At 37.8% G+C, this 23,609-nt stretch overlaps 1 protein-coding gene across 1 annotated transcript; it reads left to right on the top strand.

Moving 5' to 3' along the window:
* The first annotated feature begins 1,964 nt into the window (after window positions 1–1,964).
* On the top strand, window positions 1,965–22,778 carry ston1 (stonin 1). Its single transcript, XM_074676224.1, has 4 exons — window positions 1,965–2,146; window positions 16,066–17,996; window positions 21,021–21,223; window positions 21,305–22,778. Exons 2-4 carry the CDS (start codon window positions 16,145–16,147, stop codon window positions 21,368–21,370), a joined length of 2,121 nt encoding a protein of 706 aa, XP_074532325.1. The 5' UTR covers window positions 1,965–2,146; window positions 16,066–16,144; the 3' UTR covers window positions 21,371–22,778.
* The last annotated feature ends 831 nt before the right edge of the window (window positions 22,779–23,609 follow it).

Genomic DNA, 23,609 nt, shown 5'->3' with positions numbered 1-23,609 from the left:
CTAGATAATGATTAAAGCTTAGCAGGAGCTGAACTCATAAAAGTCAAAACATGGGTTCATTAATTTGAAGCATTAAACATTAAATCTATAGCCTGGAGAGCTGCTATACCGTATGTGGGAAGTTGAGTTTAAACTGCTTGATTTTTTTTTTTTTTATTTTAATAGGCACCATTTTCCTCAGCTCGCATGGATTAAAGTCATTCAGGAGCTAAAAAAAAAAAAAAAATCTAATATACCTTCACAAAAAAATACTATAAAGTGTATAAAATTCTATACAAAGTTAAAATCTAGTGAATAATAAGCTAAACTAGTGGATTTTTTTTTAATTTATTAAATTGTACATTCATTTTTATTCATTATTTATCTATTTTTAAATACATTTGCAAAATAAAAAAAAAATAATAATTGCAAAAAGGAAAAAAAAATTAAAAACTTTGCAAGATTCAAAAGATCTTTGCAATAAAAAAATGCAAACATTTCAAACATGGATTGGAATGGAAAATTGGCACAAAAAAATAATAATCAAGTTTACAAAAATTAAATAGAAATGAAATTCAAAAATTGTTGAAATTTAAAAAAAAAATGTTAAAAAAAAATTTAAGTTTAGAAAAGTAAAAAAAAACTCAAAAATGGTTGAAGTTGGAAATTTGGCAAAAAAAATCAAGTTTAAAAATGATAATAACAAAATGGTTGAAATTGGAAAATTGGCAAAAAAAAAATCAATTTTCAAAAAATGTAAAAAAGAAACGTGATATTTCAAAAATGGTCAACATTTGAACATTGGCAAAAAATAATCAAGTTTACAAAAGTAAAAAAAATTTTTTTAAAAAAAAATGCTAAATTTAAAAAATGCGAAATTTAAAAAAAAGGTTAAATTTGATAAATTGCAACAATTTCTAAATTTTCCAAAGAAAACTATTATATGATACTATATACCACTAATATCACTTAACTCATCAATTTCAGTTGTCTGCTATTGTCTTGCCACCTATCAAAAATGTATTTTAAGCTGGCCTGTTGACAGTTAACTGAATCCATCCATGTAGGATTAAAATCTGTATTTTCATCCAGATTAGTCTTTTTGTAGATGTAGTTATCTTCCCAGGGCTGTAAAACGTGAGGTTAGCCACAGGTGCATGGAAAGTTGGTGGGCTGTTGATGTTGTAGGAGGTGCGGTGGCAGACTTAGTTGCAAGATGTGATTTAGTTAAATAAAATGTAAACGCATGAATCAGTGTCTTAAAAAATTAACACCCTTTGTAAGAAAAAATTAAAATAAAAATATTCCAATTATTTTTTTAAAGCTACAAGAACCCACTGGAAAGGAGTCAAATAGACGCAGGTTGCAGACCTGTAGCCATGAGGATCCAGAAGGGGGCTGTCCATAACTCTGACAGGCTGCTGCGGCTAGCTTACAGGCTAACCCAATTTAAGGCTAAAGCAGTTTAATCTCATTACATAGGAACCAAACAGAAGACTGTCAAACTGTGCTCAATGTAAGCTGTTAGTGACAACAGTGTAGCAGCATAACACTTGATGGACCAGCACGGCAATCAAGCCACCACCACTTATGTACTGCTGCCCCCCTGGAGGCCTATGTTTGCTCTGCCACAAGCTGCTCATCTACCTATATATGAAGTGCTATGGCATCTGCCACTTCTTGATCCAAGGGCTGCAATAAAATCACTAGAAACTTAATTTTGACCACCATTTTCAGCCCAGTAATTGTGCCATTTTTGTTCTCAGATGTTGATTGTTGTTGAAAGCTCTTAAACTACTATTTTTTACAGGCTTTAGAAAGTTATGATAAACTATTCAAAATAAAATTAGATAATTTTTAACTACTCAACCCCGTGGTGTTTGAGGGGAAACTTTATTTATGAACTATTTCAGTGGAAACGCAGCTTTACCTCCGCGTCAATCCCCTGGTGCCGCCGTTTCCCACTGTCCTGAACGCAGCACGGGTGAGTTCATTCCTGCAGTGTCCCGTAGTGGGAGCGGGACAGTCTGTCTGTGTGTGAACTCGGGAGGGGAAGCAGTGCTGTGCAGTCAAAACTCCCAGGATTTACACTCTGCCATTTTGAGGAAAACCGGCCGACATTAAACCCAAGTCATGACCCGGATTAGTGGACTACATCTGTGAAAAAGTGAGTTCTTCCTGACGCTTTTCTGCACCGGGTCTGTTTGGGGAAAGCTCAACTAGCTCAGGGGATACTTTTAATGTTGTGGTGCACTCTTCGTAAAGGTTATCTCACTCTGCTTCAGCTCGGTTTTGAGTGAATGGCGCTGTGTGTAATATGCGTAAAGTGGAGCACAACAAAAGTCACGCAAAGTGACAACTTCACGCAGGCTCAGCACCAAAACAGAGGCTGAAATCTGACCCCTGAAGTGGGCCTCTCTGGTCCGGGTCCTGGGCTTGGCTCTGTTGTGGATGACAGCACGCTGGTTCTGTTTTCTTTCCCTGCTCTGTGTTGCTCTGTGTTGCCAGGAGTGAAAAAAAGTTGCTGTTTACGGCCGGTAGCTCGTGCGTTTGGCGTTTTTCTGACCCCGCGCTGCAAGAATGCGGCGCTGCAGGAGCGCAACAGTTAATACACGGTTAAAGGAGACAGACACCAACACAACAATCAAAGAAGAAATAAGTACTTAACAACCTTTGGTGAACCGTAGCCACTTTTACCACAAGTGAAAATTAGCAGCTGTTAAAAGCCTAAAATCCGGGAGACTGGGGAGAGATGTAACAAACGCAATAAACAATATGGTGTCCATTTATTCTGCCAGCTCATTGGTGTGAGAGTTTATGAAGTGCTGTTTAAATTTACTCAAGTTTTTAAAGTTATCAATCAAAATAACTTCTCAGGCATTACTGGATTTTTTTTTAGCATTTTCATGCTGTTAGCTAGCATTCACCAACTGCTAAAGTTAGCATTAGCCTCTTCTTACACCAATTAAAAACAATCTCCCAGCTTAGTGTTTTCATAGAATAAAAACTCAATTACCCATGAGCACCATCACCCACTATCTTAAGATGTGACTCTTACAAGCGCATTTGTTTTGGAAGCTAATGAGTGGAGAGAAGATTTTTTTAACACAATTTTTCTTTGTTTGACAACTTTTTACAGGATATAAAGCGACGAGGTGATGTATTGATTTTTAGTTACATAGCAAGATTGTTTGAAACGTGGCTACTATCAGACTTTGTAACTTCAGTTTGTCATAAAGTTTAACGTTCAGGCTACGGATGGGTTCCAAATGAGGTACGTTTGTAGGTACCGACTACAGATAGACAGATATGGATTTTTCTGGGCCGATACAGATTATTTATAGTAGAGGTAGACCGATATATCGGCCGGCCGATATATCGGGCCGATATTTGGACATTTGTCTCTATCGGCCATCGGCCGTATTTTCTTTTAAAAAGCCGATTTTTGATCCGTTGTATAAAATGACGCAATTTTTGATCAGGCCCAAAAAAGATGAGCACCTCAAACTTGTGGAACCACTTGGATACATTACATACTTTTGTTCAAATTATATTAATAAGTTTAAATTTCTTTTTTGACATTTTAAGAAGAGTGTGAATGTTTACTACTGCTTGTTACATTGTGTGTTTACTCAGACAAAATATTTCATTGTTTTGAAAGCTGAATAAATGTTCAGAGGACTGGACACGACTTGTTGTAATAGATTTCTTTTAGTTGCTCAGAAATTGCTGCGTTTCACAAAAATGTGATAAACATATATTTATTTAACAATCGGCCTGAATATCAAATTGGAAAAATCGGCTATGCATATCGGCATCGGCTGCCCAAATTTGGAAAGCATCGGCATCGGCCCTCAAAAAACCCATATCGGTCGACCTCTAATTTATAGTCAAGGAGGCCGATAACCAATATTTTAAATCGATATTAATTTGCAGTCAAAGTGCAAATATTGGTGTCAAAATTTTGAACAATACAAACTCCAACACTTAACCTCATTCAAATACCTTAAAGCATGAGTTTATTGAACAGCTCCCAGGCTTAGCAGTATAATTTATAAAGTTAGATGAAAACATAAAAAAAAAAACAGCTAAAGTTTTCTACAGTAAATGAAGTTTTCCAAAGTTTCAATGCAACTGCAATAACTGTAATAACTGCACTGCTGATTGGCTGTTTCCCAAGCCATAGCTCTGCTTGTAACCAATCAGATGGTGCTGTGGGTGGGACAGTGCTGGGGACTGAGTAGTGACTGCATTAGAGCTGCAACAACACAGTTTTGAATTTGTTTCTTATCCGTTGGATTAAAAAAAAGGCTGATGCAGATATGCCTCAAAATGCCAAATATCAGTCCAGCTGATAACCAGCCACAGCCGATAATCGGTCTATCCCTAGTACCAACCAAACAGTACCACTTTTAGTTACCTGAACGCATCCTTGTGACTGTGAGAGAGTGGAAGAGAAGGCGATTTTCCATGCTGGACATGAACACAGCATTGCAAGGTTATATATTAAATATGAATATGTTAAATAAAAAAACTGAGATCTTTTTGTTAATCAAATTAATCTTATTACCACATAAACACACACAAAAGTACTAAAAATTGTTACTGTTGAGTACTGATACCAATTGACAGGTACCGGACATTGGCACCATATTGTTTCAAATGCGAAACGTACCCATCCCTAGCTCTAACGTCCTGGCCCTAGACTCCATCATGACTATAAAATAAATCTCAGAAATCCTTTTCAGTAGAGAACAGGGTAACTCTAGCTTTTCACTGCTAAGCTTTGCAGGATGGAGTTGTAAATTTAATTGGAAGATACTGAAAAATAGCATTTCTTTGCATGGCCTTTAGAGGTATTCTAACTCTAACATCAGCAGCGGCTAACCGGTGTCAGTACATTACCAAAAGATTTGGTTTTAGTTCCCCAAAATTGAACCACTTTCTGCTAGCAATAAGAGGAAATGAACTTTTAAAACTCATGAATCCCACTGATCAGAGACCACTATTGTACTGCACATGCTCAGTGAGACCTTTTCACCAATCCACAACAGGAACTGCAGAAAGTGTCACAGGATCCATTAAAAAGCTCCCAGCTATGGTCTTAAAACTGTGTGTAAATGAATCAAATCTCATTTTTGATTCTTGTTTTTGACTTAGAGTGGCAGCGTTAGCATGGCTGAAGTTAGCCTGTTAACCAAGGACACCAGTTTTTTTCTGGAAACTCCAAATGTGTTTACAGTTATCCAAAATAAATCACTTCTTCTTTCATAAAGTTTTCAGTGGAAGTTGCTGCCTCTGACAGACTTCTCCTTTATATTTCTGTCGATATTTTCCACTCATGCACTCTGAAACAGGAAGAGATATCCACAGGGAGTGCTGGACTTTGACCATGAACACAGCTTTGTTTTATTCAGTTTGTTTAAGGTGTGAGGAGTCAGAGTCAGCAGCTCTTTTCTCTGCTGTTTGACAGGAGAGCGGCCCGTGTCGTAACTGGAAATGGGTCATCACATTTCCAGCCCAGCACTAGATTACAGAGTCACTGTGGTCATAACAGTAGTGCTCCCCCATCAAATTAAACTGGGCTGTGTCTTACGATGTTTATTTATAAACCCTTCCAAGGAAAAATGTCTCTTCCTCAGTGTGGGAGAACAGGAAATATCCTGACAGTCCAGCAGGAAGATGTCTGGCTTCATCAGGAAGCATCTGCCTCCAGAGTTCAAGTTCATGTGAGTGTTTTTAATCCAGAGAAAGTTTCCTCTCAGCCATCATGTGTCAGGCATCTGTGGAGATGGCTTCCTGTCATAAAGGGGTTTGTCCTCTCTGTCACGGCAGTCAATACAGTAATTAGGACGTGGAGGCTGAATAACGGCATGAAAATGGATTTGATTTAAAAGTTAATGAACATCACGGTCAGTAGAGGTCACGTGAATGCGAAAGAGAGTCGTTCCTCTGATATATCAGACTTAGTTAGATCTTGTGGTTTAACAAAACACATGATTTTCACATGTTTAATCATTTCACAGTCAGTGCATTTGTTGTTTGGTCTGCCTAGAGTTTCAGTTTTGTCTTCTAGCTCTCCTAAGCCCCGTTCACACACGCACCGCACTTTAAAATCTCCTGCCTGTATCCATGTGTGATTGCAAACAGGCAACACTTTGACCCCAATTTTTCCCGTTTTTCCCCCTGAGGCCTCTGAAATGTTTGCGAGAAGTCAGATGAGCTGATGTGAGCCAAAAAAGAACAACTCTTCAGTTGGGTGTTGTTCACACTGAGCAGATTTTCACGCATGACGTAGTGATTATTAACCCAGAGTCAGTCAACACTGTGGGACCATCCTCCTCCGCCCAAAGTGACATAATGAGTGAGAGTGAGACTGTGTCTGGCAGTGATTATTTGGTGAGTTATTGGCAAGTTTCTGAAAGTTTTAGCCTCTAAATGTCCTGAAAATTTACAGATCGTGTCAGGAGTTAATGTATAAAAGAAGTCGTACGCTGCCCTGCAATAGCCTTCTTTCTATTAAACTCCTTTTTTTATTTGGATTTATCCAATTTGTATAAAATAAACCAACACAAAATAGTTTTAAAAAACTATAATTTATGGTAAAAAAATTATTTAAAAGCACTAGTGAGTAGGGGTGATTATTAGCAAGAATATGCAATTTTCAATACTTTCCAATGTATCACAATATTTAACTAAAAAAAAAAAACTTAGATGTGTTCGTGTAAATCCCACAAACTCAAAATTGAAAAGACAAATTAAGTCAAAACTTTTTGATTAGAAACACACTTTCTATTATTTCTGAAATACTGAAAGTCAAATAAAGTGTTAAATACATACACTCAACTTGAAAACATGAAGTGCATCAAGTGTGTCTCTCAAACTACTCTGACATTAAACTAATGTGGCAAAATAAATAATGGGTTAAAGACGTGAAAAATGTCAATTGGTGTAAACAATGTTTCTCTTAAAAATTTGATATTGCGTAAAAAAATTACAATGAATGTGATTTTATCAGTTAACTACACTGTAAAAATTAAACTTAAAATTATTTTTAACTCACTGATCCAAAAATAGAGAGAAAAAAAACAATACCCAAAGCATCAAAACTCACATCATCAAGTTTAGGAATAAAGCATTTTAAATATCAGAGTAGCTCTTCGGCGCCATCTACTGCAGTGGAGGTGCAGAAGATGTATTGTAATTCCAACTCACCTAAAATATGAATTTTTATTTATATCAAACTATGATTTTCAAGAGCTGAGATATGGATAGTGTATCAGATGTCAAAGTAACGCAATATACTGCGGTATCAATATTTTTTCACATCACAAAGTACCGATCCATGTAAACTTTTTACTAGTGAGGAAGGTTGAACTGTCTGAAAGACTGATTATTTCTAAAAAGTTGATAATTTCTGGAAACCAATGCTGTATGGTAGGAGCGGTAACCTTTTTATGCATGTCTTAACATTTTGCAGACTGTCTCAGTCAGTGACAAAATAATACTCAAATAGGTTAATCCATTTGATACTGCACAGAAAACACACCATAGGTAGACCAGCAACTCCTGTATTTTGACGAGAAAAACTTTTTTTGTGATAATTTTTTTTTATTTTATCTTTTCCTGTAAACAAGTAAAGATTTGCACATGTACAATACAAAAGCAGGGAGCAGGATATGAAATTCACATACCTATACAAAGTTTGTGCACAAACACTATAAATATATCATTAAAATTAAATAAAAATAAATAAATAAATAAATAAATTTGGAGAAATAGTCAAAACTATAATAATATTTTCAAGTATATGAAAATATATAATAATATTTAGAGATGTCCTGATTTAATATACTGATCAGTATTGGCCCTCGATATGGCTATACTTGGAGGATCAGATTGCATCGGATTTCATTACTTGATCCGGGACCGATTCAGTTTTCACATGTTTTTTCAGCACTGTCACACTTTACGGCTGCTGTAAATCAAACCACATTGCAAACATGTCTACTGTGCGGTACTACTTCTCTTTGGAGAGCAATGATGATAAAACAGAGTCTTGCACCATTTGTAAAGTGAGTGTTCCTCGAGGAGGTACCAACAGGGCTCACTTTAATACAACAATATGATTCATCATTTACAGCGAGATCACCCAACAAAGGATTTATCAGAGAAAGGTATCGGTATCGGATCGGTATCAGCAAAAAATATTGGATCAGATCAAGTAAAAAAATCCATATTGGGATATCCCTAATAATAATGATGGCAAAACAATAAATAATAATAATACAAATCAGTCAATCACAGAGTTAAAGCAAAAAACATAACCCCAAACAAAACCCACCCATTCCCTGGATCCAGAACACCAAACTCCAGTAGCATGTTACACCTGAGGTCCAGGGACCATGACTGAGTCTTTGACTCCATAAACTCTAGCTGTGGCTAACTCCAAATAAAAAGTGTCCAAATACATCAAAACTCATGCACGAAAGGAAAGTGAGTGTGGAGGTTTCCAACCATCGCATTGATTTTGTGAATGGAGCTTGAAGACTTTGATAAAAGTGATAAAGAGTGAGAAAAAATAAGATCTATCTCTGTAGGGATGTCAGCAGAGGGCGCCAAAATCAGCACAAACTAAAATTCTTTACAGGAGCTTTAAAAGTAAAACCTGAAACTATCCCTACGTCTGTAACTGCAAAGCTAGCTCAGACAAACTCAGGCAAAAGACATTTTCACAACTCTTTAAAGAAAGCGCAGCAAACGCATCGTGATCGAAAACATTTGAAAAGTATAAATTCAGCCGTGTAGAGACGGGATGAAGGATGAGACTGTGGATACAGACTGCCAAAATGAGTTTCCTCTGAAGGGTTTTTGAGCTCAGCCGACAGAGATCAGGTCAGGGTCAGGAGCTCTGAGTTTAGCTGCTGGTAAAAGTGGTTCAAGCAACTTTTCTCGACGTCTCTTACACCTCCACATGCAGCGAGCTGAACCAGGCAACAAGTCAGAAAACAACAACAACCAAAAAAACAAAACTTTCATGAAGAACAGTTTGAAACACATTGTTTAAAGACAAATCATAACTCCTTAAAACATGCAACACATCATTTTTTTTACTTTAAATTCAAGAAAAGTCAGAGTGCACGAGTCTGTCTATACCTCAGAGTGTCAAAGTGCTGACAAACCTCCTTAAACGCTGACGAATGCATCTGTTTGGAGACATTAAATGACTCAGTTTCACCCAGTAATTATGATTCTGTGTCCTCAGGCTGGTGCAGGAGGTGTGTGTGTTATTATGGCTTTACTGGTGTTTGTGGAGCGCAGTGATTCATGTGAGGATCGTAATAGTCATAAATGATAAACCTGAGATAGTGCAGTTTCTCTGTTTTTGTAATTGCAGTGCTGCAGCGTTACCCAGAACAATCTGCATCTTATTTTCAGAGCGATTTCTTCACTTTCTGACTCTCAGGATATTAAAAGCTTTAAGAAATAAGGTCAAACTTATAAAAGTAATTCCTCAGACTTGTTTTTATGTTTACTTAATTGCTGTTACAAGACTTTTTAAACCCCAGGCTCCTTTTTGTAGGGTCATAAATAATCAGGCTCCCCTGAATTTACGACCTGTAAGTCTGCTGCGTTTGTTAGATTTGATATCACGGCATTAAGATAATATTTGTTGACGGTTCACACAAATACAGCCAGCTGGTATTTCCTGTGTGCTAAGCTGCTTGTCCCAGAGGAATGTGTGGAATGTATTCTTTTGTCCTCCGTTCAGATTCGGCAGCGTCTCCTTTCTGTTTGGCCTGAGAGAGACAGAGACAGACCCAGGAAGAGTGGAAATGAGTCTGAGAAACCGTCAGCAACCCCCCGTGGAGAACTCATCCTTTTCTGTGTCGGCATCTTTGAACCGAGGCAGAGGGATTTTGTAAGCCGACGGGAGGGATGAACTTGTGGAGAAGTCTGCTATCATTGCTCCTCATTAGAAAGATGTTCTCGTGTGTTTGACTGAAGACGTGTCAATCCTCTTTCCCCGAACGGGAGCCCCCACTTCCCGGTTTATTTATAGCCGGAGAGCTCGATGTCTTTATGCCAGCCAAGGCTGGGATCTCGAGGAGAGGAGGGCTGTAATTTTGGCTTTCTGCTTTCAATTATTGTTTTTAAGATTTTTATGGTAAGATGAGGCTTTTGAGAGCGGTTTCTCTTCAGTCTCTGAGCTGGATCTGTGAGAGCAGAGCTGCAGAATACAGACTGTGAGTGACTGGAGGAAATATACTCGATTACAACCAGAAACCATCCAGGCCTGGACTGTCATCAGCTCTGGAAAGTTTGGATATTTTTGGCTCTGTGTGGATTGATTTAAGAGATGAGGGAGTTCAGCATGAATCACAGATAAAAGAAACAAGATGACTTAATAAAAGTTAAAAAAAAAACTATTTGAAAGTAACATAAAAGTATTTAAACTGAAGCTCAAACTTGGTTTATCAACACACAAAAAAACAACAGGTTAATAGCATGATGCTAGTTTGCCTTCTGGTATTCCCTCTGTTGCTTGGTTAGCACAGCTAGCTTGTCCATCTTATTGGAGATAGATCTTACGTTTCCAATAACGATGCATGGAAGGACAGGTCCATGTCGTCACTTCTTAGCTCACACCCGAGAACCAGCACGTCATCCTCACCTCCTTCTCCTCACCTTGTGGTAAACATCTGGCCTTGCACCAGTTAGCAGTGACATGCTACAGGCTGCTAACAGCTGATTTCACATGCAAACAATGCAGCCATGTTTACATGTAAGATCTCGTAGAAAAAATATCACTGAAGACAAAACCAGTTTGGTGTCCATGACCAACAAACCAAACAAACGAACCATACAAAGTAATGACCCACTCCAAATGCAAAGACGACAAAAAAGAGACTAAAAATCACAAGAAATGGACAAGGAAGAGAAAGCTAGCTAATCAATAACAAATTAATACATTTATTCAATATATTTTGTAATGTCTTAGATCTTAGAGTTTCATGTAACTATCTGTAAATTCGCCGTACATCAGATGTTTATTTTATCTCCGACGTCTCTATCTTTGCTTGTAATAGCTGCTGTACGACATATGCTCAAAGTTGCCATAAAAAAGAAAACAACATTTTTGACAGGAGACAACACTGCCCTCATGTGTTATGGAGGAGTACTGCAGAGCAGCACAGACCCAGAGTCAAGTGAGAAATATGAACCAGGCTAACAGAAAGGTTAACCTAAAGCTGCTGGTTCATGTTGATTTTAGCGCCCCCTGTGGACAAAGTGTATCAGTGCTTACAGTTTCATCCTGCTGTCTTTAAATGTGAAAACATTCAGTATGACTCACTGTGGGTCTTCAGCTGTTCCTGCAGTCTGCTGTGACTCACTTTAGAAAGAATGGAAATGGTTTTATTCACTTTTGTTTGTCCCGTGGAGAAATCAGGAGGTTTAACTTTGAGAGCACAATGTTTGACACAGAGTTTTAACATGGAGTTTTCTGGGTTTTATTAGTTTTCAACCCCCACCACATGTCCTTTTTATTGTGGCGATAAAGAAAATTATTTTATGTAAATGTAGGGGTAGGAGAAAAGTTGATGTATTATAGTATAAGGAATTTTTGTTTGATGATGTTAAATTGTGATTTTTTTTAGTTAAATAATAGATTTTTTTTCTTAAATTTAAATCCTTCATTTTAGCCTTAGTTTGTAAGCTGGGTTGGAAAAAAGTTGAGATTTGAGATCCCCTGACTGAATCTTTTTTTTTTTTTTTTTTTTTTCTAAATGAATTTCAAAAAAATTGACACACATGATTTGCTTTTTGGGGGGAAAATATAGCTCCTCATATATTCTGTAGATATTTTTTTTATTAGATAAAAGATTGTAAAAAGAGAAAATTCAAAATTAAATAAAATCCTGTATTTATGAGATAGCTGTGTCTTAAGAACAGGATTTTTTATTTATTTTTTATTTGTTTGATCATTTTTTATTTTATCATTTTTTTATTTTTCATTTTTTTTGCAAAACGCTAATGTAAAATCCTTATTTTTGTTAATAATAAGCTGTACCTGTAAAAACTGAAAATTCTAAATTAAATTAATTCCTGTATGTATGACATAGTTGTGTCTTAAAAACAGATTTTTTTTTTATTTCAATTAATTTAATTTTTTTTTTTTTTTATAAATTTTATCATTTATTTTTTTATCATTATTTTTTATTTATTTATTTTTATTTTTATTTTTTTTTTGCAAAACACTTATGGAATATCCTAGTTTTTGGTTGATAATAAGCTGTATCTTGTAAAAACAGAAAATTCTAAATTAAATAGATTCCTGTATTTATGAGAAAGTTGTGTTGTTAAAACATATTTTCTTATTTTTCATTTTGTTAATAATTGTATTTATTTATTATTATTATTATTATTATTATTATTATTATTATTATTATTATTTTATTTAATTAATTAATTTTATTTTTTTTCGCAAAATGCCACTGTAAAATCCTAGTTATTGTTAATCGGCTGTGTTGGAAAGATTTACCACTTTTCTCCAGCAGAGGGAGACATGTTTTTCTGACTGACATATGATTTGCATTTTTTAGGAAACAGTCTGTAAACATCATCATTGCCACAAAACTTTTTCGCAAATCTCAAAGAACAGAAAAATTGAAGAATAGCAGTTTGAATCGAATTATCCAAAAAACCCTAAAGAATCGAGCTAAAAGCAAATCGTCCCAGCCCTAATAAATGGAGCATTCATCATAAGGAAATTAAACGTCACTGTACACATCTGATGCACAGGTTATGATGTACTCTGAGTTTCTGATCCCACAGAGGCTACAGCCTCCTCCTTCAGAGGTGCCTCACACATTTAAGCAGCTCTGTGACTGTGAAGCTTCCTGCAGTTTCAGCTGATTCTCACAGTTCACTTCACGCTGCTTAATGAGGCAGGAGCTCTGCCGCCATGGCTGACTTTTCTCACACACATTTTAAAGCAGGCTTGCTATTAAATATTTAGACTCTGCTCCTTTCAAAGCAGAGAGATTCTAAAGTACAACATTTTGGCTCATCAATTTGCATTAAAAAACTTTTAAACTTCTCGAACTTTTCGGCTGAGACTTCGTCTGAGAGCAGGAAACAGCTTTTTTCAGTTCTGCCTCACTTTTTCAGCTGCAGTGTCTGTACAAAAAAAATCACCCTGACAGTGCATCGCAATCCTTTTAGAGAGGAATCCAGTTTATGAATAGAAAGCACTTTTTACCTGTTGGGGAGATTTGAGGAGACGGCTTCATGAGAGTGATCTCCAACACTTCTCTTTCCTCTAAGAATCACTAAGTGGTGTGTTTTCCTCGTCCACCCATCACCATACCAACAGAAAGACAGAAAGACTTTTCTCTGCACCTCAACGGTTCAAACTCTTTTCCTGTGAGAGACACGATGCTGAATCCTCACAGCAGCTTTTATTAAATGAACCAAAAAAGTGGAAGTCGAAAGCTCTCCTCGCCTTCATGCGATGCTGTAGAAAGCTCCATGATACACTGATCTAAATCTTTACATCAACTAATCATCATGTTATCAAACTCAACAGAAAAAGACAGAAATAAAGGTTCAAGGTAGTTTTCGCAGGGATAGACCGATTATCAGCCAGGCTGATAATTCGCGATGACATTTAGCATTTTGAAGCATATCAGCATCAGCTTTTTTTTCTTTCATCTGGCGTCCGATAAGAAATAAAATTTAAGTCTGTGTTGTTTTGGCTCTAATGTAGCCACACCTCTCTGTCTCTAGCGTTGTCCAACTCACAGTACCGTCTGATTGGTGACATGCAGACATTTTTTTTTAAACTTGGCTTACTGTAGAAAACTATTTCCAACTGCAATTTTCATCCATTATTTGAAAATATAAACAAAAATAGGAGTTATATTTTAAATCAAAAAGTGCAGGAAATGTTTGATAATTTTTCCACGTTGGCACAAAACCCAAGGTGGCTCAGTAAGGACTGTGATATTATTGTAGAGAGACTGATTTAGGAAACAGCAATATGTTGACAAGGATAGTTTCATATACCAGATAGATTAAGTACCTTTGGCCCTTTTGTTTGTCTGTTGTCTGTTTTTGTACTGGACTGTTTGTGTATTCCCACAGCGGGGGGTCACTGGTCTCAGGCACTGATTTTTTTAGGGGTGGCGGTAGGACTATAGCAAAAACAGGATAAACTGAACCTTCTACCTCGATTTTGTTTAATGCACAATAGCACTCTCAAATCATTTTATTCTGTAAATATATATAAGGTGATTTTGATGCAAGTAACTGAAGTGAATATGCACAGATGAAGAATTGAGGTTTATTTATTGAAATGATGTAGGTGAAAACACACATCGGGTAGAATGTAAATGTTTTGGGGAAGAAAAATCTGATTTTCCTGGAAAAGGAGAAAATAAAAAATATATATATTTCTTGCAGGACTGTGAGGGAGTGGAAGAGTAGGTGATTTTCCATGCTGGACCTGAACACAGCATTGCAAGTTCATAAATTTAGGAATAAATATGTAAAATTAAAACTTTGACAATTCATTATTAAACAATATTATATTTATTACCACATAAACACACAAAAGTACTGAAAACTGTAATGTTTATGAATTGATGCATCGATCAATATTGATTCAGCAAAACCCCTGAATTGATTCATCTCCTGGCAAGTGAGGGGGGCTGCGTGTGTTTTTGGCGTTGTGTGGACGAGGGCCACCAGAGACCAAACAACAAATCAATGGCAGCCAAAGCAGCCGCAGAAGCATAAAACCAGTTCCTTCAGCCTTAAAGTCTGACTTTTGGGTTGTTTTATTGCTCCAAAACGTGAGGTGACGTACGACATATGTTCACATGGAGCATGAAAATCAATAATCGAAGCATTTAAATCAATATGGAATCAAATCGAATCAATATCGAATCACAACCTAAAGAATCGAAATCGAGTTGAATCATGAGGTTCTTGGCAATACCCAGCCGTAGAAAACTGGTACCATTGAGTATCGATATTGTTGCCAGGCACTGGGCATCAGTACTGTATCATTTCAAAAGTGAACTGTAGAAACAGCACAGAGAAAAAAGTCCAGATTTTACCAGAAGAAAAAGAAAAATCCAGCACATTTGCTAACTTCCAGAAAGAAAAACTTGAATAAAATTGTTCGGTCGTTGACCTTTAACAAGCAAATGTTTATGCCAGCAAAATTTTTCATATTCTTGCAGGTTTGATTGTTAGTTCCTCTTTCTGTCTGTTTTTTCCTATAATGAGATTGTTTCAGTCATATTTCCGTCTGACTGAAGTCACTAGCTTTTACCGATGTACTCAGTCACAACATTTTTCAGATTGTTCCATTTAAATGTTTTGTAATTTACTGGTATTGACACTGTCTTAGTTGTATTTTAACTTTAAACCTCTTACGTGCAGAGAAGTGATTGGTTGGAGCCACACAACATCTCCTACTTAAGATGTCTTGGGGTCCATGACCAAAATCTTGCATTAAAGTTTTTCTTTCTGGAAGTTGGCGAGCGTGCGGGATTTTTCTTTTTCTTCTGATAAAAGTGAAAGGTACCCTTCCCTGATTAGTAGAGAGAAAATTAAAGCAGTTTTACGTTGGTTGGATGCTCTAGATGATGGTTTTAATTATTTTTCAATTCATCGCCCAGCCAGAAAAGTTTGGGAATGTCAGGAGTCAAAAGAGGCTTGTTGTCTTTTTTAGAAAACCTTTCTTTTTGCGTGCAGCGTCCATAGGTGTTGAGAAATCTTTCATCGCGGGTGTCACTGAGACGCTGCAGAGCGCTTACTTCAGCTTTTACATCAAATGAGTCTGGGTTAATTGTGGTGTTAACACTTTTAAATGTGTTCCAGGTTTTCAAGGTCAGCGTCTCATTAAGTTTTAATGGAGTACCTCAAGGAAATATGTTTAATTTATATCCCTGAGAGTGCTGGCTCTCTCTGCTGTCTGCAGAACGCTTCAAGATTTCAACAGATGTGTTGAGTGAGGCTCCTCCTGTGTTTGCATTTTAATCATTTCTAATTGTTTTGTATTTTGTCTTTTAGAGGAGAAGGCGTCTGAAGCGGGGAGCTGTAAACCCAACAAAGGAGGGATCCTGGTTTGAAGCGGTCATCAGCCTCAGCCATGTGCTCCACCAATCACTCAAACTGGGTCACTTTTGAAGATGACAACACACCGCTCTCCTCTCCTCAGAAGCCCCTACAGTCACCGGGCCTTATCAAAGCATCAGTGCCGCGTCCCAACGGTCTGAAATTGGTGCTTCCTCCGATCAGAGATACTTCCTGGAGCTTCAGTAGTTCCCTGGATTCCCCTCAAAGCCACTCAAGTTTAAGTGGAAGTTCTTGTGTACCGTGTAACACGCCCTTTTGCACTCCTGTGAGTGGGGTTCCCAGCAGCACATCCCCATTTCACTCCAACACGCAGAGAAAACACGACTTCTTCCAGAGTTTGTCCACCCCGCCCGCCCCCTCTCCTGCTCCAGAGGCCTTAAATCAAACCCCAGACGGACCAAACCCTTTCCCTACTTTCCAGGGACACTCAGGACACACCAACCCTTTCTGGGATGGATCCAGGTACAGTGCAGGTGCAGACAGCTCCTCCTCTTCCTCAGACTCTGAATCCAACAACAGCCTACCACGCTTCTTCATCCGGACCAAAGACGGCTGCGAGCCTCCTCGCGACCACCTCCAGAGCTCCTTCTCCTCCTACGTTTGCAACAAACTGGAAAGTCTGCGCACAGATTCAGACCAGGAAACAGAGACTGAAAAAGACGGCGGCGAGAGGAGGCTGAGCTGCAAAAACGAAGTCTTAAGCGAGGGGGCGCCTCAGTTCGTCCCTCGAGGACTCTTCCGCAGCCAGAAGAGAGACGGCTGGTCTGTCTTGCTCAGGATCCCTGAAAAAAAGAACCGCATGTCGTCCCGTCAGTGGGGGCCCATCTACGTGCGCCTGCTGCCCGGCGGCGTGCTGCAGATGTATTACGAGAAAGGCCTGGAGAAGCCGTACAAGGAGTTCCAGCTCCTCCCTCAGTGCAGGCTCTCCGAGCTCAAACTGGAAAGCTACGGAGAGCCGCGCAAAGTCCTCTCGCTTCGAGTGGAGCATTTCTCCTACATCGAGAAGAAACGGTTTCACCCGAAGCTGGAGGTGAGTCACGAGGCGGAGGTGGAGCAGCTGCTGAAGTTCGGCTCCACGGTGCACGAGGACATGGAGGACATGGTCGTCTCCATGGAGGAGGAGATCTTCAAACTCAGCGTTCCTCACCAGCCGAGGAAGCACTACGAGGAGCAGGAGCTGTCGCTGCAGATCACAGACCACATCTGGGTTCAACTGGATAAGAGCGGAGGGGTGCTGGAGCGGACGGCGTTCACGCAGATTCACTGTCTGGCCTTTCTGAACGGGTTCGGCGAGTGTTTCCTCGCCCTGAACGACCTCAGGCTGCTGCACTTTGACTCCAGCTACGGCTCAGAGGACGAGCTCTGGATGGAGATCATTGACTGCCACTTTCACCAATGTGTGAATGAGACCGAGTTTCAGAGGTCACGGCTGATCAAGTTCTCGCCTCCGGACGCCTGCAGGGTGGAGCTGATGCGGTACAAGACTTTTCTTCTGGGCTGCACGGAGATTCCTTTCTCCATCAAAGCTGTGGTCACAGTTCAAGGAGCCTACGTGGAGCTGCAGGCCTTCCTCAACATGTCAGCTACCTTCCTCAACTCCATGGGGATTTCAGACACCAACCCGCTGTGTGAGAATGTAGTGATCCGTGTGCCGGTGCCGGGCGACTGGGTCAAAGTGACACAGACGGTGGCCTTGCTGCGACAGAGGTCCCTGAAGGCTCGTATGAACAGAAACGCCTGCTTAGGCGCCGTCAGCGCTGCAGACTCACAGCCGGTGATGCAGGTGACGGTCGGCACTGTGAAGTATGAGAATGTATACTCGGCCATCGTGTGGAGGATCGACAGACTACCTGCAAAAAACACAGGTAACACTTCTCTCAGAGATCAAACTCTGCTCTGCAAAAAACTGAAATCTAACAAGTGTTTTTGTCTTGTACTCGATATGAGCCACATTCACCTGAGCAGTCCAGAGAAATGTCTTGATTCAAGTTATTTAAAGACAAAATAAGGTCTGAATGCTTGTATCAAGTTAAAAAAAATCTGCCAACAAGACATTTTTCTGGACTGCTCAGGTGAATGTGGCTCATATTAAGTCCAAAAAGACATTTTCTTCTAAAAATAAGACAAAAACGCTCGATGACATTTCAGTTTTTTGGCGTGTGTAACTTATTTTGATTAATCAAAGTAAGTAATGAATAAAAGTATAATATTTGAGAATTAAAAGCTTCACAGTCCTTGCATCAGGTGTGACAAAACTGAGTCTGAAACCTGCATCTTTGCAAAAATAAGAGATAAATAGCTGCCTCATTATATTTTTTCAGGCTTGAAGGAGCAGCAGTGGTTTCCAGCTTAATGCCCCTGCAAAAAAAGGAAATCTTATCAAGTGTTAAAAAGTATTAAAAAGTCTTTATTGTGGTTTTATGAGGTATTAAATTTTGGTATTCAAACTTTGACTCCAGAAATGACAAAAACATTCAGGATTTCAAACAAAGAGCCATCCAAGTCCATCTAGATCGCCTCAGCCTCTACCTGTTTACATGTCATCAATGACAGGCTGATGGACAGAGAAGCTGGAAAGCAAATCACACAATTCATTTTTGTTTTATTTGAACATGCGCATATTTAAACAGAACATAGTCCATGCACAAACAAAAGTAAAAAGACAAAAACACCAACGACAACCAAGGAACCAAATGAAAAGTCGTTTTCAAAAGGAGTTAGAGGAAGTCAAAACTTATCTAGCCCCACCTCTTTTCCTTACATTAGTAATCAATTATTTAATTTACTCACTTCCAAATAATGAAAAAATACTAAAAATACTAATACTGCATCAACCCCGATACCATCATATCCTTATCTTTTAAAAATCAGGTTTGTATGTTCGGACATTGTTTAATTTCATCATTCAGCCAATCTCAGGCACATGTCCCACATTTTGATAAAAATGAAATAAGTTCTTGTGTTTTTCAGCAAGTTGGCCTTGAATAACTGGTGCAACTTGTTGAAGAAATTACAATAAACCTGCGCTTAGTTTTATTTATTATTTCAAGCTTCATTCCTTCTCAGCTTACATAGTTTCTGTAAAAATACAAACTACAACTTAGGGACGGGTACCGAATTAGGCACTTTTATATACATATATATTGTATACAAGATGAGATTCACGCATTCACTCACCAAACTGGTTATAAATTGAAGAATAAACATGTTAAATTGAAAAGAATGTATACTTTATTATCAAACAAATTGATATTTTTTACCACAGAAACAGAAACACAAAAACTACAGATAATTGATACCGTTGAGTATCGGTACCAATTGCCAGGTACCGTGCATCAATACCATATCGTTTTAAATGTGAAAGGTACCCATCCCCACTACAACTGTTAAAGATGGGTTGCCAACAACAGTTTAAAGTTGCGATGAGGTCTTAAAACTTTTTCAAAGATTTTTAAAAAGTCTTAAAAGGGTACTGAAATTAACCTCAGGATTTCAGCATTTACTCTGTGATATGAGCCACATTCACCTGACCAGTCAAGAAAAATGTCTTATTTCAAGTTATTCAAAGACAAAATGAGGTCTGAATTGCTTGTAACAAGTAAAAAGAATCTGCAAATGGAACAATAAAAAAGTTACTTACACTAAGACATTATTCTAGTTAATTTCATTGTTATATTTTTGTCTTTAAATAACTTGTAACAAGACATTTTTCTGGACTGACAAGTTGAATGTGGCTCATATTGTGTATTATAACACAATTTTTGCTTAAAATAAGACAAAAACACTGGATAAGATTTCAGTTTTTTGCAGTGGCATTGACTTAGAAACCACTCCTTGTCTTTCTTGCCTGAAAGAATAACATGAAGCTGCTATTTAAATCTTTTATTTTTGCAAGGATGCAGTTTGCAGACTCAGTTTTGTTGCACCTGATGGACCAATTCTGAAGCTATTTATTCTCTTGTATTATATTCTTATTCCTTATTTACTTTGATTTATCAAAATCAGTTACACACAGCAAAAACTGAAATCTTATCAAGTGTTTTTGTCTGATTTTAAGTTAAAATTGTCGACTTATACCTGATAAGAGCCACATTCAACTAAACAGTGTCTTTTTTTCAAGTTATTTAAAGACTAAAGAGAAAGTTACTTGGATTAAGACATTATTCTAGTTTCGAGCTATTTCTTTTTTGTTCCATTGTCAGATTTTTTTTTACTTGTTACAAACAATTCAGACCTCATTTTTGTCTTTGAATAACTTGAAATAAGATATTTTTCTGAACAGTCAAGTTGAATGTGGCTCAAATTGAGTATAAGTAGATATTTTTAAGTCAAATTGGACAAAAACACTTGATAAGATTTCAGTTTTTTGCAGTGCAAGCATTGTTTTCTGGCTTAATGCCTTTTAGACTTAGTATGAGCCACATTCACCAGAGTGGGTGAAGTAAAAAGTTTGTTTTTTCAAGTTATTCAAAGCCAAAATGAGGTCTGAATTGCTTGTAACAAGTTTAAAAAATCAGCCAATCGAACAAGAGAAAAGTTGTTTGTATTAAGATGATATTCTAGTTTAAAGCAAATTTTTCTTGGTCCATTGGCAGATTTTTTTTTTTGCTTGTTACAGCAATTCTGGCCTCATTTTGGTATTTAAATAACCTGAAAAAAGACATTTCTGGGGACTGTTAAGTTGAATGGGGCCCATATCAATTGTTATTAGTCATTTTTTTCTTAAAAAAGGTTGAAAACACTTCATAAGATTTCAGTTTTTTGCTGATCACAGGATGCACGTTGACACCAAGTGTAAACAGCCTCATCCTCTCCCTGTTAGCTTGTTGTTGTGCATGTTTCTGTTGTTGCTCGACGTCTACAAGCGACCTTTGTTTCCCTCCCTGCAGCGGTGGATCATCCACATTCACTCTCCTGTAAGCTGGAGCTGGGATCAGATCAGGAGATCCCGAGTGACTGGTACCCCTTTGTCACCATGGAATGTGAAATCATGGGCGCCGTGGTGTCCCAGACCAGGGTGAAGTCACTGGGCACTGTGAACGACATCCAGCCGCAGAAACATGTGACCAGCTGGACTCGCTATCATTGTCAGGTGAGGAGATTCATTCACGCACCAAACTGGGAGAAATCTCATTACCTTTCAGTGAGAATAATCATTTCTCTCTGTTTTCAGGTGGAGGTGGAGAAGAAATGGATCGAGACGGAGTCGCAGAAGCAGTCCAGCTGTATGACGCAGTGATTGTTGGAGGAACTCTTTCTCCTTTTGGTCCGAGACATTTGCCAAAATCTTCTGACAGCCGTAAAGGGATTAAAAAACGAACAATAACGAGGGTGATGAGGGACTTTCTGCTTATATCTGGTGTCAAATTCATCTAATCACACATAGCCTGGTTGTAAACCGTATCCTTAAACCGAGACTGATTTAGTCTAGAGCTAATGAACAACATAACATGGTCCTTTTGCCTAGCACTTTACATGTTATAGAGTTATCATATGTAAGATTATAGTTTATATAAATACTGTATATAAGCTTGCATTTGCATCATCTGCACTGCCCTCCAGAATGATCAGCATCCTGATTCAACGCCTTAATAGATGTGCACAGAAGAGGCTGAATGAGGAAAACGACTCGAGTAATGAGCTGTGTTTCACTTCACCTCGGACTTTTATCCGACACGTCCTGGTTGTTAAATTTAGGGTAACCCTGTGTGTGAGTGAGCGTCAAAACAAACGTGTAAATGCCTGATCAGAAAGTGTTAAAACCTTGTGAAAAATCACAACAGTCTTAAAATTATAGCTGCTAAAACACTGGTTAAAAAGTGGGTTGTGTCACGATGAGACCCTCAGAGGAGAAGTACTAAACGAGAATTATTGGGAGTATTTTTTTAGTATTTCAAGCCTTAAAAATGTTGAGTAACAGATTTTCTTTCTGATCTTAAGAAAAGGAAATTAGCCAATCCCGATTTCAACGTTTTATTCCTTGAATCAATTTATCTCCTTCTTTTTCCCATTTCTAACTCTCTAATCTAAGAATGGGACCAAAATTAATGCTTTTCATAAACACCATAAAGGACACCATTAACAAAAGCTTTGAATGGGTGTAGAAATGTGCTAAATCAAGCATCTGTCTTATGAAAATGATCGTAATTTGGGAGGATAACTGCTTCAAAAGCTTCTTTAGCTGCTTTAAAGTCACAAACCTTTTAAGAAGCTGTTTGTTGCACTTATAAAATCAAAGAAATGTGGAAACTGTTGCCCTAAAATCAAAAATATGACACTCATCTCTCTTAATTTCTTACTAATTAAGTCAGAATTTTTCGTAGTAAGTAGCAAGTGCCCCTCACTCGTTGTTGTTGTTGAGAGAAGTAGATCTACTCATTACTTCCGTTGCTTACCTCACGCCAACCTTTGACTTCCTACCAAGCTTGCATTCTGGAGGACTATAATGTTATTTAAGCAAATCAAATCTTTATTATGTGATCTTTCTGCCTCTGGGTTTTGAATAAGTTGGATAAAAAATGAATAAATAAAAAAATGGTGGCGCTTTATAGTGGAAAAAAATGCCTTTAATAATGACTTTTATGTATGAGGTACCTGGCTTCAGCTGGATATTGTATACATGAAGAGTAAAAATTGAATTAAAGCTGGATGACTCATGGTACTTCTTTACAGGATGTTTTTGAGTGATAACAAGTCTTTGTTGCTCCAAATCAAACACCAGGTTAAAGGTTTGTTTTTCTTTCTGCATTAATAAAATACTCTGTTTTGAAATATCTGACACAAAACACTACAACATCACAGCTGAGCGTCACTGCTGTGTCATGAGATTATAGAGACGCCCTGCAGAGAGAAATGAGCGTCTGCTGCAGGTTATGAGGTTTGCAGCTAAATCTGATTTATGATAATTGTGCACTGGTAAAACACTTAAACATATCTAAACTTCTACTGAATATGGCATGATTATTTTGTCACAGAGATGTGTTATGCATAGGGATGGGTACCTTTCACATTTCGAATGATACGGTACCCGTACCCGGTACTTGGCAATCGATACCGGTACTCAACAGTACCAATTTTCGGTACTTTTTTGTGTTTATGTAGTAAAAAAATATCAATTTGTTTTGATGACAAAATATATACATATATATTTTCAACCTAACAATTATTTGTCTATATTTAATCTTGCAAAGCTGTGTTTATGTCCAGCATTGAAAATTGTCTACTCTTCCACTCCCTCCCAGTCACAAGGATGCATTTAGGTACCTAAACATGGTACCTTTTGATTTTAAATGAATCGGTACTCGATACTTTTGACAGAATTCATCATTAGTAAACAGAACCAGAAATGAAAGCATCACTTGATTCATTGAAAGATTTTTTTTTTTTTAACCTGGAATAAAATTTTTAAATAAAGCTTTTTATGAAAGAAAACTGAAAAAATGGGAAAGTTTGGACAACTTAAAAAAATATCAATTGAT

Source organism: Halichoeres trimaculatus, unplaced genomic scaffold (assembly GCF_033239565.1).
Source record: "Halichoeres trimaculatus isolate MK-OKI-2021-1 unplaced genomic scaffold, fHalTri1.1 fHalTri1_scaffold_8, whole genome shotgun sequence".
In the NCBI taxonomy this organism is placed as follows: Eukaryota; Metazoa; Chordata; class Actinopteri; order Labriformes; family Labridae; genus Halichoeres; species Halichoeres trimaculatus.
The sequence above is the reverse complement of the archived record's forward strand: the minus strand, read 5'-3'. Positions and strand labels throughout refer to the sequence as shown.